The sequence below is a fragment of the Leptomonas pyrrhocoris genome (assembly GCF_001293395.1).
Source record: "Leptomonas pyrrhocoris isolate H10 chromosome Unknown, whole genome shotgun sequence".
NCBI lineage: Eukaryota > Euglenozoa > Kinetoplastea > Trypanosomatida > Trypanosomatidae > Leptomonas > Leptomonas pyrrhocoris.
The window spans coordinates 1-14,791 of NW_015438369.1; the positions used below are offsets into that span (position 1 = coordinate 1).

Below are 14,791 nucleotides of genomic sequence, written 5' to 3' on the forward strand. Positions count from 1 at the left end.
GCATGCAGGGGGGGAGGGGGAGAGGAGATCGGACGGAAAAAGAGGAAGCACAGCAAGAACACTTTCAAAGGACAGCATTGTTTCGTAAGGCCCAAACATAAATTTACCATCACGGCAGTCGTGAAAAGATCGCAGCGAAGTCGCTGTTGTCGCCTCCGCCCTTTCCACACACGAACTCGAGAAGTTGACCTCATCAGAATCGCTTTATCGCGTTGTACCACCGACTCATGGAACGCACCTAGCGCATTCGGGCCCCATGTGTACAGTCTGGTTAGAATCCAGTTCTGCTTCAATATGATGAGAGAAAACGGAGAACGAACAAAGAAGCATGCGTGACCGGAGCTCGCCACTGCTACAGACGCACGACACAGACCGTCGTGAAGCATAACTACCCACCACCGCCATTCACTTTTCCATTCAGCGCAGGGCCTCCATGCTTTAAGGGGAGAACGGCTCGTTCAGCCTATCCTAGCTCTCTCCCGATTCAACACTGGGAGTTGCACCCCCCGCCACCTTGGCGTAGTGCCGACGCCACTCGATAATCTGCTGCGCCTGCTCGTGCAGCCCAGCCTTTAAGAACGCCCCAGACAGCTGCAGTGCCGTCGACGCGTCGGGCACCCAGTTTTTGTCACGCATCTCGTGCAGACAGCCGACAGCCTTGTCGAAGCGGCCGGTGCGGGCGTAGCCGCGAGCAATCGCGTTCAACGCGTTGTACGTCACCTCCGCTTTTTCGTTCCCTTCGCGGACGCGCTTCACGAGCTCCTCGACGGTGTCCATTTGGCCCATGCGGCAGTAGTACGGGATGAGGCCGCAGAGGTCGGTCGCACTGAGCTCCTCCTCCGCTCCTGTATTCACCGTGCGCAGCAGCTCCACGCACTTCTGCATACCGTCGGCACTGCCGCAGCGGCAGAAGGCGTCGATGGCGGACCACAAAACGCGCTTTGTCAGGAGGGGCCGATGCTCCTCCTTCGTGACCTCGTCGAAGAGACGCTGGACCTCTTTCTCGGCACGCGCCCGTCCGTAGGCGGAGATCATAATACAGTACGCGATGTCGTCCATTGCTATGCCAGCCGCCTCCCGCTTCTCTCGCAGCTCCTCCAACTGCTCGTAGCCTTTCGCCCGCCCGTAGCCGTCCATGATGATGTTGTACGTGACGTTGTTGGCGGCGTAGCCCTTTTCTAGAAACTCCTCGTACACCTTCTCCATCTTCACCACGTCGCCGGTCTTGGCGTAGGCGTTCATGACCTGGTGGAAGGTGACCGATGTCGGGGCGGTGTCCGGCGTGGACTTCATGTCGTCGAACAGCGACTCCATCTCAGACATACGGCCCGACTTGCCCAGCATGTCCAGCACCGTCGTGGCCGTCACGGGGTTCGGCGGCACCTGCTTCATCATGTTGTCCAGCACTCCTTGCATCTTGGACACGTTGTGCTGCCGGCTGTAGAGGGAGAGGAACTGGTTGTACACCTCCGTGTCGGGGAACAGGCGGGACGCGACGAGGTCCTCCCAGGCGTTCGCGACGCCTTCCTGGTTGCCCATACGATTCAGCGAGGAGGCGAGCACGGAGTAGAAGGTGGCGGAAATCTCACCCTCGTGCGACTTGAGCAGTCCAATGACCTCGTTCACCTTCTCCTCCTCTCCCCAACGGGCAAAGGCGGTGATGAGGGTGCCGAACGTGACGTCGTTCATCTCGACCGTCTCCGACTTCATCTTCTCCAGCGTGGCGTCGAAGCGAGTACGGTCCATGCGCTTCGCGTAGGTGTGCAGCAGCACGTTGTACACGTCGGTGCTCCACGACGAAATCGTCTTCACGAAGGCGTCCACGTCGTCCGGGGTGCTCTCCTTGTTCATCGCCAGGGCGTGCAGCATGCTCGTTTGGACGTGGGGGTGTTCGCTCAGGTTGCGCTTCTGAGCCTCCGCGTAGAGGGCTTTGGCCTTCTCCAGGTCGCGGCCGTGCACGCGAATTAACACGGCAAAGGCGATGGACGTGAACTGCAGGGTGCCGGCCTCCTCGCGCTTGCGCATCTCCCCGTGCAGTGCCTCGACGGTGTCCATCTGGCCCAAGTCACCAAAAATTCCGATCAGCGTCGTGTAGAGGTGAACGTCCAGCCGCACGCGGCGCTCCTGCAGTTCTTTGTAGTACTCCTCCACGTGCCGCGGGTAGTACTTGCCCAGCGAGCGGAAAATCCACGTGTAGGTCACCGCGTCGGGGTTCACGCCGTTGCTCTCCATCTCCCGCTTTAAAGCGAGAACCTCTTTCACGTTGCCCATGAGCGCGAACCACTTGAACAGCTCATTGTAGATGCGCACGTCGTTTGTCAAAGGGCGGAACTGCATGCGCTGCCACGCATCCTTGATCGACTCCGGCCGCCCTGCTGCGCCGTAGCCGCGGATGACAGCGCGGATGTGCGCCGCGCTAATGTCCATATCCGGGTCTCCCTGCTTCAGCCGCGACTCGATGGAGGAGAGGAGGGTATCGACCTTGGAGAGCATCAGCTCCTCACTCCCGCGATCGCCAAAGTGGAGAAGACGCGCGTAGGCGGTGATCACAATCGAGTTGCACGTGGCGTCCGGGACGTAGCCCAACTCCTTCAGCTCTTCCTCGATCGCTGCAACCTCCTCCACACTCGCGACGTGGCGCATTCTATGCCGCAAAATGGTGGCGCACATCTCCGGCGAGAGCGGCACCTTGTGCTCCACCGCCGCCCGCAGCGTCGCGGTGAAGGCTTCGTCGGTGTCGAGCTTAAAGAAGGCGCGGAAGAGCGCAGCGCACACCTCAGCGCGGGACTCGGGCGGGTCGACCTGTGGTACCACCTCCACAATCTCCCGCAGTTTCTCCACGCGCTGCAGCTTCTCATAGCCGGAGATGAGCGCCAGTAAGTCATCTTTGCCAAGCGCCTCCAACGACACGCCCTCGCGCAAGGCGTCGGCGTCCGCCTCGTGGTTCGCGAAGAGGAACGCCGCAATGCACAGCGGTCGCAACCCCTCCACATCCTTCATCTCCTGGGCGAGCTGCAGCATCAGATCCGAGCTGTTGTTGTCCCGGTATGACTCAAATAGGTAGCGGATGGAGTTCACCGTCATGACGCAGCCGTACTTGCGGAAGCGCAGAAAGGCTCGGAACAGCAGGTGAGCCATGTCATGTTGTGCGTACTTGACGCACTCCTCTAATATGCCTTCCATAATCTGCGACGCGTACGCGGGGTCGATGAGTTGCTTACGGAGGAACTCCTGCAAGATAATCATGAGCTGCGTGACCGTGTTCCGGAAGTAGAGCTCACGCTTGCGTGAACGCCAGACCTGCTGTCGGACATGCTTGAGCACGTGTCTCGGCTTCGTCTTGACCACCTGCAGGAGGTCGTCTTCATCCTTTTGGGAGAAGGGATGAAAGGAGCTGGCCCGAGCTTTTGCGACGCCGCTGAGCTGCAGAACGCCCGTCACGCGCAGAAACAACGACGTGCGACGAAACATGCCTCACGTGGCACACAATAGGCCTTTGGTGTTTGCTGCTTGTTTGCTTGTTTGCTGTTGCTCTGTCGAACTACTACTACTACTTCAATATATATGTGTGTGTGTGGAGCTAGGGTATTTGCGTACCGCGTACGTTATTTGCAAAGGTAAGGTGTGTGTGTCTACCTCTTCAGACGTTAAGGTGATGATCCCTACGCTGCCGCGCCATGAATTGAAATACAAACGATCGTTGTCAGTCAGTAAAGGGGGGAAATGAAAAGAAAAGAGGCGATCGCACGCGAAGGAAACGAAGTGAAGCGGTACCACTAAAAAAAAAGTGTTTCTGCACTCGTGCCATTAATACAGCAGCAGTCAGTTCGTTCGAAGAAGAAGAAGGCAGATACGCAGCTCCAGCTGAACGTCACATGAGGCAGGCGATGCAGCTCGCTTCGTTCTTCTTGTGACAAACAAAGGGCACCAGTTCCTTTTTTCCTTTAGTGTTTTCGATTGTAGGAGACGTAGCCGGCGTGGTCCTTCCACTTCACTCCTCTCGTGGCTCCCGTAGAAGTCTAGTGAGCGTGCGCAGCAGTTCCTGATAACGCTCCTGCTCGCGGCGCCGAAGCTGTGTGTAGGTATTCAAGAAAATTTGAACGGAGTTCATCGAGGACACCTCAAATGAGGTGGCGGCAGCCACGTGCGACGGTGGCCGCTGCAGATGGGCGTAGAACTCGTCCTGCAGAGCTATGTAGTCCACCACGTCATCCCTCGCTGCGGCAAACGCCCGTTGGTAAAACTGTGTTGTGTCCATCACCAACGCCTCCGCGCACGTCCGCGCATCCTCCGCCGCACCCAACGCATCAGCACCGCCCGTGTGCGGCACTGGAGGCACGGCGGAGCGAGAAGGGCCAGCGTGCGTGCTGGTACGCGTGCGTCCGCTGTTGATAGCGTCGTACAAGCCACAACAACAGATTTCTTTCTCCTGCGCTATTTGTCGCAGACAGTCGCACCTCGACGCGTACTTGGCCAGTTCAATCCGCAACGCCTCGTTGAAGCGCTGTGTCTCGCAAATGGACGCACGCAGCTGCTGAGCAGCATCGTAGGTTGGGGGAATGGTGCTATGAGCAGCGGGTTTAACACGAGAACTGTTCAGTTTACGCGTACGCTGCTGGTCGAGGGTGTAAAGCCTCTCGAGCGTGACAAGGAGTTCCTTCTGCAGCGCTGCCGTTGCTGTCTCTAGCAGGCGTTGTTGGGACTCATAGGTCTGTTGTATACGCTGGTAAAGGTCGCAGCGACGTTCATCCTGGGCGCGTCGCGCGAGAAGGCAGTCGATCAAGTCTTGATTACGCTCCACACAAACCCGCACCTCATCAGAAACACTTGCCTCCACGTCGTTCGCAAGTTGTGGATTGTGGCTGCGCATCAGCTGAAAAGTGCAGTATCATTTCTTTACAGCCCGGCAGAAGTTCGAGGAGACAAAAAGTGAGAAGAGCCAGCATCATGGAGAAGTGAAGCGTGAGATGCAGTAATGGAGAAGTACTCACCGTTGAAGAGCGGAGAGGACGCGCACACGCGAAATTAGGCTGCGTTGGGCCCGTGCGCATCATTCGTAAAAGCAAATCCAGCAACAACAAAAAGCTTCTTCTACAACTGAGTCCTCGATGCTTTCCGTGTCTCCAAGTATTCTTTCTTAGCTCATTTGCCCTTGCCTCACATTATGACATCTTTGATGCTCGTTTCCCGTGCACGACAATGTCGCATCCAGTTTCCCCCTCGCTGGGAAAGTAAGCGAACACGTCTGTCACTGCTGTTTTCAAACATTTTGCTGATATTTCCAGAAGTTTAGTGGCCGTCATTTTGCGCTTGATCCACACGTACATCCCCCGTATTTTCTCTGGAGGGAAAAGGGGAGAAATAAAGAAAGAAAAAATAAGGCCTGTGAATTACGAGACGGAAAAGACAAATCAAATTCGGTGGTTAAGGAACGTTAAAGTCGTTTCTCACGTTTTTACTGGTTTGATAGCGCCGTCGCTGGCCACAACGCTGAATAAGGAAAGGGAAGGCACGGCGGGGCGCACGACACAGGGTCGCAATTTCGAGGTGGCAAAGAACCCGTAAAGCGCTGCGGCTTCCCTTCTCCTATTTTTCCGGTTTTTGCGATACTCCTCATCCTCGGCGGGTTTTTTTTTTTCATCAAAGCATTTTACCTTCCACCTCACCACAGTCGGTCTGCACGTACAACCCGAAAAGGAAGAAGAAGACAGAATACGCCGACTACGCCTGATGAGGGATGAGCGACTCGGAGTCGTCGAGGTAGACGACGCCCTGTCCAACTGGCGACTGCAGCAGCATCTCAAACGGCTTTTTAGGGTAGTCGATGAGACCCACGTACTCGGCAGGCAGCGCGAACTTCCTGCACTCGTCTAACAACGCCGCGTCGTGGAAAAACATTTGCTCCCACGTGGTGGGGAAGTGTGCCCGCAGCATCGCCACCACCTCGGGGAGGTCCTTCCGCAGCGTGAACATAAAACAGTTCGCGCCGGCGTCGAAGGTGTAGGCCATCACGTTGTGGCCCTTCTTGGCGTTGAAGGCACGAATGAGGCGAATCATCGCGTAGCTGTCCTCCGTCGCGTACTGGATGCGCGGCTCCGTCGTGCGGCAGACCTCCTGCAGATCATCCGAGTCCTTCATGGCGATCTCCGCGAACGCGTTGAAGTCTCGCTTCTGGATGGCCTCCTTCACCGCTGCCATGCGCTGCGGCACCACCGTGGCGATGCGTTCCGGCATCATGGGCGACGTCTTGAGAGATTGCTGCATGCCAGAAGTGCTCGACACGTCCTTCTTCTCCCCCTTCAACACCGCACACATCACCTGCACCTCGGGCCAGTACTTCTCGTCAACAAACTGCGTTGCAAGGCAGTCGGTGCCGTCGGCCTTCTCGCCCTTGTGCCAAATCACAAAGCCACCGTAGGCGCTGCGGCACGCGCTGCCGGAGCCGAGGCGGGCCAACATCGACACATCCACCGTCGCGTCGAATGCCTTCACGAGGGCGGCGGAGAGGGCGCAGTAGCCGCTGGCCGACGACGCCATGCCGGCTGCGGTGGGGAAGTTGTTCTCGGAGACGATGTACGCCTTCAAGGGCGCCCGCTCCGCCGGGCAGTTCGCACGGATGCACTTCAGCACCGACTGGATGCGGGGTGTCTCCTGGATGTTGCTCTTCACTCCGTTCAACCACAGCTCGTCCTCAGCCAGATCGCCACACAGCACCACCGACGTCTTGGAGCGGAAAGGCTTCGTCGACAGCGTGATGCTGAAGGAGTCGTTGGTAGGGAGGATCAGCTCCTCGCCGCCCTCGCGCTTACCCCAGTACTTGATGAAGGCAATGTTGATGGGCGCCTCCACCGTCACACGAATCGGGGTCGACATTTGTACTCTTCTGCTATCGGTTCTTCGATGCGGCTGCTGTTGTTGCTGTCGAGGACGTGAGAGGGATTTTTGCTTGTAGATGTGTTTTGATGCAAAGACTAGTTCACTGCTACGGTTAGGATATCAAGTAATCTTCGACGTGGCGGCAAGGATACACCACGGGGGTTTACCGTCGATCGTTTGATGCTTTAAAAGAGAAAAGAAGGAGAAGACGACAAATATGCGTTGTAAGGATGAACGACGTGCTTTGAGTTATTGAAGAGGTGTTTTCGTTTAGAGAGGATAAGGTTGAGAAAAGGAATGAATTTGTCAGTTAAGCAGTCGGAGACATACCGGGCGAGCGAAGAGACCATTCTTAATGAGTCATCCCGTACGACAAAGCAGATTTCGTCAGCAGCTGTAAAGCGACCACGCTGCGCCGCCTCACCAACGTGCTACCAAGGTGAGCAACTTCGCCTTTTTGGCAACCGTTCTTCATCGATGTGTTTGTTGCTGTGACAGAACAGCCACCAAACGCCCTTCGAACCAGAAAAAAAGTCGTTACTACGCCGGCGCGCAAGGCGCGAAAATGTACCCGAAGGCCCTCTCCGTCAGCTCAGGAGTTGCCGCACGGCTTGCTGACGGTTTGCCTCTGCGGGAGAGAGAGCCGCAAAGTCTCGCGGTGTCAGCGTAAAGTCAATGCTCGCCCACAGGAGGCGAAGAAGAGCTCTTTCCTTCTCCGACCTCGCGGACAGCCCTTGGTTGTTTACGCTGCCGCCAGTAGCTGCAGCGGCGAGGAAGCGTTCCTCGTCCGCCAGAAAGACAAACTTCAGCACGAGAAAGAACTCTCGCGGAGTGGCGGTGACGGAGCAAAAAGAGATGGGACCGAAGGAGGAGGTCACGAAGGACACCACGCTGTTGGGGGTGTGGGCGTCGGTCAAAATGCCGCGCTGGTGACTGACGCAGCGGCGTGCCGCCAACGGGTAGGGCGCAGCCTTCGCGCCGGCAGAGACGTGGTTGGCCTTCGTCGCGTCGTCGTTGGCCACACTCGGATGGACATGCAGCAGCTTCGCCAGCCGCGCATCCGCCGCGGTGAGATCCTCCTGCGCCGTGCGCAAGTCGCTATACGTCATCGTTAATTCCTCTTGTAGCGTCTTCAGATTTCTCCAGTGAGCCGCCACCTCCTCAGACCCCTCTGTCGTGCTCGCGTCGGACAGCTGCTCTACCAAGAGCTGGTCCATCTGAAGATCAGCAGGGAGAAGGTGATTACACGGCAGTTCCCCCGTCTCTCGGCAGCGCTTGCGGGTCAGGGAAGAAGACGAAACACTGTTCAACACAGCCGACGATGACGCCACTTGCGCGTCATTGGCAGATGCATAAGCCGCGTGTGGAGCGTCCGCCTCCACGGCAGCAAAAACGCGTGACCGAATGCTCACAACGCAGTTTTTAAAGCGGGCCCCGTCCAAGTACTGAACCGCCTGCTGCGCCGATGTGTGTTTGCGGAACTCCACCGAGTAGCACGTGCGCTTCGCAGCGGCGTCGTACTGGAGTTTAATTTCGACCACATCGTCGATGATTTGCAACCACTCTTTGATGTCCTCCATGGTGACCGCCTTCTCCGCATCGCCAAGGAAGACGTACACCACCGCCGCGGCGTTCACCATTATTCAGCGCCGCGATTTGCTCGCGCGACTTATTGGTGTGAGTTTTCTTTTTTCATCCGTAAGCAGCGGATGTTTTGAATACGGTGCCAATCCAGCGGGTTCGAATGCAGGAGGAAGAGAGGAGAGCGTGAAATGAAGAAAGAATAGCAACGGCGTTAGACAGAATACGTGAAGAGATGTCCACTGTAAAACGAAGCAGGATGAAGCACAAGCGATGGATTCCAAACACAACGGCAATGACGTGAAGAAAGCTGCAGCGACTACGGGCTGATGGCAGAAAAGGAAAAACGACCAGAAATGCCGTAATCCAAGCTACGTGCATTGTCATTTTCTCAAAAAAAAGATCTGCATTGCTGAACGGCTTCGTTGCGGCAGTTTGAGGTATTGGGTTTTCTTCGTTCTCCTGAGCAGGCTTTCAACGGCTGCCAATACTGTTGGCGGCCAACAACAACGATAACAGGCAACGCAAAAAGCGAATATCGCTTCTTCACGAAGGTTTGGAGGTGTCCGTTTAGACATGCGCGCTGCAGAGTGAGGGATCTATTCCCTAGCGGCGCTGTGATCATGTAAAGCACCGCTAAGCATCTTTGTTGTTGTCATCCGCACGAGCAGGCGATGAAGTAGGGGCACAAACTGGCGCTTGCCCAGTCAGCAACGGAGAAGACGTTGTGGTGCCTTCCACCACGACCTCTTCCGCATGTTCGGCATCAGCCGCTTCTCTGCCCAGGCGCCACCACACCGCCGCCCAGCACGGCGGGGCGATCAGCAGATACGTGAAGACCAACAAAAGAGCGTTGCGCAGCTGCAGCCGATTGGTGCAGTGCCCCGCCGCGGTGTCCGTCACCCATGCACACTGAAACTGCGCCGCGTCCGCCGCGCACCGCTCCTGCGGTAGGCCGTGGCAGTGGCGCCCTAGGTAGTCCGACACGAGCCCCGTCAGCGTCGGCGAGGGAAAGTCGCCCAGCAGGTGAATAAAAAAGACGGAGTAGCTCACCGCGTAGGGGCGCAGCTCCGCCGGCACCACCGTCAAAATGGAGGCGTTGATGGGGGCGGTGATGGCGAAGAGGGCAACGACCGCCACGGTGAAGGCAACGGCGAACCGCACCACCTCCGTCGCCAGCAACGCCACGGCACCGCAGGGGATGGCGATGAGGATCATCAACACATCAAACTTCTGGCACTGTACGGCGCCTTGGACCCCGGCACTGCCTCCCAGGCGGTCAACAACGAAGCCACCGAGCAGCGAACCGACCACCCCACTCAGCGTGGTCGCAAGGCCCATGAAAACGGCTGCCGTCGCCTTCGAGAGCTGCAGAGGTCCCTCGTGCAACAGCGGGATGCCCCATGTGGACACGGCCCCGGTGACGAAGCAGTAGGTGGCAAAGCCAAAGACGAGCAGCATGTAGTTGACGTTGCGCAGCACCAGCAGCGTGGCGGCTGCGAAGGTGAGCGAGGTGGCATCGCCCGCCGTCGGCGCTAGGTGGTAGCGCGACGGGATGCCGCACAGCAACGCGATGATCGGCACGGCGGCCACCACCTCGCCGAGGTACAGGAGACGCCACGAAGTGATGCCGTACAGCGACGGGTACGACGTGAGCACCCCACCGCAGCCCATCCCCACCGCCGTGCCGACGGGGATCATCGAGTAGAAGAAGCCGATCCACGAGGTGCGGCGGGCGGGCGGCGCGATGTTGTCGATTATGGTCACCGTAAAGCCGACAAAGGCCGCCTCGCCCACGCCGACGAAAATGCGGCAGAAGAGCAAAAAGCCGTAGCAGAAGGCGGCCGCACAGCCGAGACACGTCACACACCACAGAAACATCCCGAGCAGGAGGACCGTCTTCGAGCCCCACGCACTCCCGCGAGAGGCGAACAGCGGGCTCGTGAATAAGTAGCCGATGGTGAAGCCGGACACCAGAAGGCCGCTCTTCGCATCCGAAAGAACATCGCCTCTGCTGACAATGTGGCGATCGACTCGAATGGAGGACAGCGCGCCGGCCGTCGCGCCGCGGTCAAAATACAAAAGAAAGTTGAGGGCGGTGAAGGTCAGGAGAACGATCCTGGGGGACACCCAGTGGCGCTCAGCGCTGTGTGAAGTGATCGCCGGCGCACCCTCGCTCGTCGGCTCATTCATGATTGGCGTCGTCTCGGTGGCGCTGTAGATATCGCTCATTACTGCTGTGTCGTCTGGTTTTTTTTTATTTTCTTTTTTACTGTGAAGCGACAGCAGAGGAAGGAATCTGTGCAATACGGGTTGTTACTGTGGTTCTAAAACCTGTGCAACGAAAGGGAAGGCCCACACGCGGTGTTATCGCTATCCTCCGCAGTGTCCGCATTTTTTACCGTTTTTGATGTGATTAGACAACACGTGCGGCGACGAAACGGACGAAGCGGACGGAGGTAAAGCGAGGCGCGCAAGATGGACACTTTTTGGAAGGGGGCTAACGTAAGTTGCGCACAGCGCTGTGCATGGCGCAATGGTGCAGCAAAAGCAGGTTGAGGGAGCTGCAGCAGAAGTTCATCTCGAGAATCGACTTCTTCGATTTCTTTTGGGTTTTACTATTACTAACGAGCAGAATTAGCCGAAAGAAGCAGAGTAAAAACACTGGAGTACAACAGATAAGAAAAGAAGGGAAAGAACACGAAAGGTTCTCAAAGCAGAGGCATCTGGACAGCGAGATCGGCGATGGCTATCTTGGACGCATTCGTAGAGTCCAGCATGTCTGCCAGCGTCAGGGCCCACGATCGCCACCTCGCCACCTCGTCTCTGCGTTGTAGCACGTTCCACTGCACCGACTCATTCCACGCCTCCACCGCGAAGAACTCCACGGCGGTCTCCGCGAGGCGAGCGGCGTGCCCAGCGAGGGGAGAGTTGCCGCAGGAACGGTGCTTCAAGGCGCCGCTCAGCATTTCGGTAAGCGGCGTTGGTGTGACGGGATCCAACATTTGAATAAGGGCAGTGAAGACCTCCGCTCTGGCGTCGGCGCTGCTCGCCATGCCGTAGGCGTCGTACAGCATCGAAAGCACGGCGTAAACCGCGTCGCCATCGTTCCCAGCCGCCGACAACCGACGGCAGTGCGTCTCTGCGGCCGCGATTTGCAGCGTCACGGCGGCCGCACGGAGTGCAATGCAGACGTGCGGCGTACGCGCCGCGACGCGATGGCAGACCGTCGCCACCTGCTCCAAATCCCCCGCCTCAATGGAAGGGAGGTGGGGCAGCGTGTCGAGCTCCATGGATGCAGCGGGTGGCTCCTCGGCACCCTTCGCCTCCTCCAGCTGACGCAGCGCCATCTCAACGGTGGCGAGAGACAGCGTCACCCTCGCTCGACTTTCTGGTGAGCTGCCGTTGTCCCCCGTGCTGTCGGACTCCACCGCTTCCTCCGACAGTCTTGTGAGAAGGGTGTGCGACTGCCGCAGCTCCGGCACCGTCAGACACGGCTGTTCGGCGACGTAGAGATCAAACTCCGCCTCGAGCAGCGCGCTCAAGCGGCGGGGCAGCAGCGCCAGCCCGCACGCGGCATCGCCAGAACGGTCCATGCACAATTTCTGTGAGAGGCACACACCAGTGTAGGAGAGACGCACCGCCTGGATTGGGCTGCCCTCCAGGAGACGATCGCTGATGTACCACAGAAAGCAACTCCACCATGACAGCAAAGTCGGTGAAAGCGGGACCTCCTCGCCGGTCAGCAAAGGGCACACATGCGCCACAAAGAGATCACCCACGGCGCTGACAAGGGCGTCCTCACCACTCGCCAGAGATCCGAGAGCGCACACCTTGGCAAAGTCCAACCTGCACTGCGCAGGGTCCGCAGCAAGACGAGGAAGGCAGCGCTGCGCAACGGAGCCTGCGACATCAAACATAGAACGGACGAGCAGGAAGTTGATCAGCGCAGCGCAGCTCTGCACCTTTGTATCGTCCTCTTCGCTGCTGCTCCAAAGAGCGTGCACAAACTGCAGACCCTCGTCACACTTCCCAAGGACGAAGGCCAGCTGGGCCTGCGCCAGCATCACAGGAGAGTGCAGAGCGGGATGCACCGTCGTCTCCCGCCTCCACAATTCCCACGTGTGCTGCAGCGCCGTAATGGGGTCTTCGTCGTCCGTGGCGGGGTCGGAGGGTGGGTCCGGCTGCAGCTCCACGGCCAGTCTCGACATGTCCAACAACATCGACTGCCTTTCCGCATCTGAGCTGCCAAGCGCCGAGAAGTCCGTCACGGCGACCTTTAGGCACTCCCATTTCAACGCACCAGACAAGCGCCCCCGCCTGCACGGATGCGTCGCGCGAGCTGCGGTGGTGCCCTGGACCGCCGCCTCCTCATCGCACAGGGCGAGCTGCCAGAGGCAGCAGAAGAAGAAACGGTGAAAGACCTGGTCCTGCGGTTTCGCGGTGATACTCAGGAGACGGACCAACTCCCCTACGCTCCACTCCGAGTGGACGTGAAGAAGAAAGCACAAGAGGCGAAAGCGATCCTCCTCGTCGGCGGACGCGGGAGACGACGCGACACGACGCTGCAGAGACGTGGCGACTTCTTCTTCCATGGTTGGGTTCGACTCCACCAGGCCCATAGCGATGGCACAGAGTTCTGCGAAGGCAACGGTGTTGTCGCGCCTGCACAGCGCCGCAAACAGCTCGGCCGCACTCTCCGTGTTGTGCCGCAGTGACTCAGCCTTGAGGCGCACCACGAGCGGCTCGAAGGTGTGAAGGTGTTCGTATGCCGCAGCAGCAGCTTCCACCGCCTCCCCGTACGCACCCGTCTTGAGGAGCAAGCAGGCCAGTTGAAGCTCCGTCGTACCCAAGAAACTCTGCTGCTTCACGGTGCGCACGTCGTCCTGCTTCTGCAGTCGTAAAGATAAGGAGAGCAGCGCCTGGGTGGTGTTGTGGCACTCCGCAGACGCACCCAGCTCCTTTTCGTCGGCCGACGGTTCTTCTGCCGCGTCAGCGCTGCACGTCACAGCGAAGGCTGCCTCATAAATAAACTCAAAAAGAGCCTCCCGGTACGTACTGCTGTTCTGTGTTTCCTCTGCCAGTTTTTCCGCCATGGCGCAAGCCTGCGAAAACCGGCCTGACCTCCACAAGACGTGAAGCTGGGCGAAGTGGACCTCCATGGCGTACTGACCCACCTTTACCTTCGACGCGTCCCGGCACGCCGCAACGATGGCAGACGCCCACGTCAGCATCATGTGGGCCTCGTCGAAAGCGTTGCCGTGGTTCGCCAGCGCTTTGCTCACCTTCAGGCACATCAAAATACATTTCTCAGCGTCGTCGCGGTGGTGCGAGACGTGCGCCTCGAACACCTCCGGCGGAGCGAAAAGGCGGTGACTGGTGAGGAACAGGTAAGCGGCGAGGTGCCGGGCCGCCCTCTTGAGCACGAGACGCTCTACAGGCCACGATAGCAGAAAGGTGGCATTCCAGCAGTCCTGTCCGCAGAGTTGAAGCTGCAGTGCTTCCTTCACAGGGAGACAGTCGTGTCGCTCAGCGTTTTCCTTGACGGCAGTCAGGCGCTGCGCCAGTTCGGCCTGTGCGCTGCCCACGTCCACAACGCGGTTTTCATCCGTCCATGCTCTGCATGCGTCGTGCAGCCACGCAGCGCACGCAAGGAGCGAAGGCGCGTCGCCACCTGTGGCTGACATGATGAACGGTTCAGTTTGTGCTCGTGCTGCGAGACTCAAAGGCTCGCAGATTTCATGAAATTTTCAATTGTCTGTCGTTACATTGAACGACGGCACCGCGTGGTGTGCGTGAGGAAGGGCTCGGGAGAACGAAGCGAAGAGGTGTGAAGAGAGAGAGAGAGCTGTTGTGAAAGGGAGAAAAGCAAACAGTCGAGACATCCGCACCTTGAGTGCAGGAAGAAGTGCCTTGCGGCTAGACCCTTTGTCACTGAGAGGGCTACCGTGAACGAGTCAAACGCATCGTCACCACCGATCAATCGAAGCGCAGCCGTCCTTTTCAATGCCTAACGGTCTCCGTTCATCATCATCAAGTCCGCAAAACAGAGACTCTTCCTTCGCCGCGCGAACGATCGTCCTTCTTTACACTCTTGCCCTCGCCGTCCATTTATGTTTGACCGTTAATTTTTTTTTTAAAACGAAAAGGCCAAATGTAACTACTTGGCGCCAAACGTCAGCACCCAAGTCCGCGCGGAAGCACATACGCCCCCTCATGCTACAGAAAGAAGAGCGTGTGATAATAAAAGCAAGCATCGGCTTACTGCACAAGAGCCGCCATCACGTCAACAACGAACAAACAAACACACAACGGAACGAAAGAAGCCCCTCCT

At 58.1% G+C, this 14,791-nt stretch overlaps 6 protein-coding genes across 7 annotated transcripts; all 6 read right to left on the minus strand.

Annotated features, from left to right (window-relative positions):
• Positions 1-468: 468 nt before the first annotated feature.
• ABB37_06056 (putative mitochondrial kinetoplast polyadenylation/uridylation factor 1) lies at positions 469-3,668 on the minus strand (the record flags this gene model as incomplete). The annotated part of the gene is made up of 1 exon (XM_015804292.1): positions 469-3,668. Exon 1 carries the CDS (start codon positions 3,469-3,471, stop codon positions 469-471), a length of 3,003 nt encoding a protein of 1,000 aa, XP_015656866.1. The 5' UTR covers positions 3,472-3,668.
• Positions 3,669-3,991: 323 nt separating this feature from the next.
• ABB37_06057 (hypothetical protein) lies at positions 3,992-4,895 on the minus strand (the record flags this gene model as incomplete). Its single annotated transcript, XM_015804293.1, has 1 exon — positions 3,992-4,895. The coding sequence occupies exon 1, from the start codon at positions 4,868-4,870 to the stop codon at positions 3,992-3,994; it is 879 nt and encodes a 292-aa protein (XP_015656867.1). The 5' UTR covers positions 4,871-4,895.
• An 826-nt stretch (positions 4,896-5,721) lies between these two features.
• On the minus strand, positions 5,722-7,119 carry ABB37_06058 (putative diphosphomevalonate decarboxylase; the record flags this gene model as incomplete). 2 transcript variants are annotated; one of them, XM_015804295.1, is made up of 1 exon in its annotated part: positions 5,722-7,119. In XM_015804295.1, exon 1 carries the CDS (start codon positions 6,871-6,873, stop codon positions 5,722-5,724), a length of 1,152 nt encoding a protein of 383 aa, XP_015656869.1. In that variant the 5' UTR covers positions 6,874-7,119. The 2 variants fall into 2 exon arrangements, with proteins under 2 accessions (XP_015656869.1, XP_015656868.1); XM_015804294.1 differs by having other exon boundaries at positions 5,722-7,060.
• A 344-nt stretch (positions 7,120-7,463) lies between these two features.
• ABB37_06059 (hypothetical protein) lies at positions 7,464-8,563 on the minus strand (the record flags this gene model as incomplete). Its single annotated transcript, XM_015804296.1, has 1 exon — positions 7,464-8,563. Exon 1 carries the CDS (start codon positions 8,514-8,516, stop codon positions 7,464-7,466), a length of 1,053 nt encoding a protein of 350 aa, XP_015656870.1. The 5' UTR covers positions 8,517-8,563.
• A 530-nt stretch (positions 8,564-9,093) lies between these two features.
• Positions 9,094-10,836, minus strand: ABB37_06060 (putative mitochondrial transporter, putative,major facilitator superfamily protein (MFS); the record flags this gene model as incomplete). Its single annotated transcript, XM_015804297.1, has 1 exon — positions 9,094-10,836. Exon 1 carries the CDS (start codon positions 10,687-10,689, stop codon positions 9,094-9,096), a length of 1,596 nt encoding a protein of 531 aa, XP_015656871.1. The 5' UTR covers positions 10,690-10,836.
• A 332-nt stretch (positions 10,837-11,168) lies between these two features.
• Positions 11,169-14,144, minus strand: ABB37_06061 (hypothetical protein; the record flags this gene model as incomplete). Its single annotated transcript, XM_015804298.1, has 1 exon — positions 11,169-14,144. One exon carries the CDS (start codon positions 14,142-14,144, stop codon positions 11,169-11,171), a length of 2,976 nt encoding a protein of 991 aa, XP_015656872.1.
• Positions 14,145-14,791: the final 647 nt, after the last annotated feature.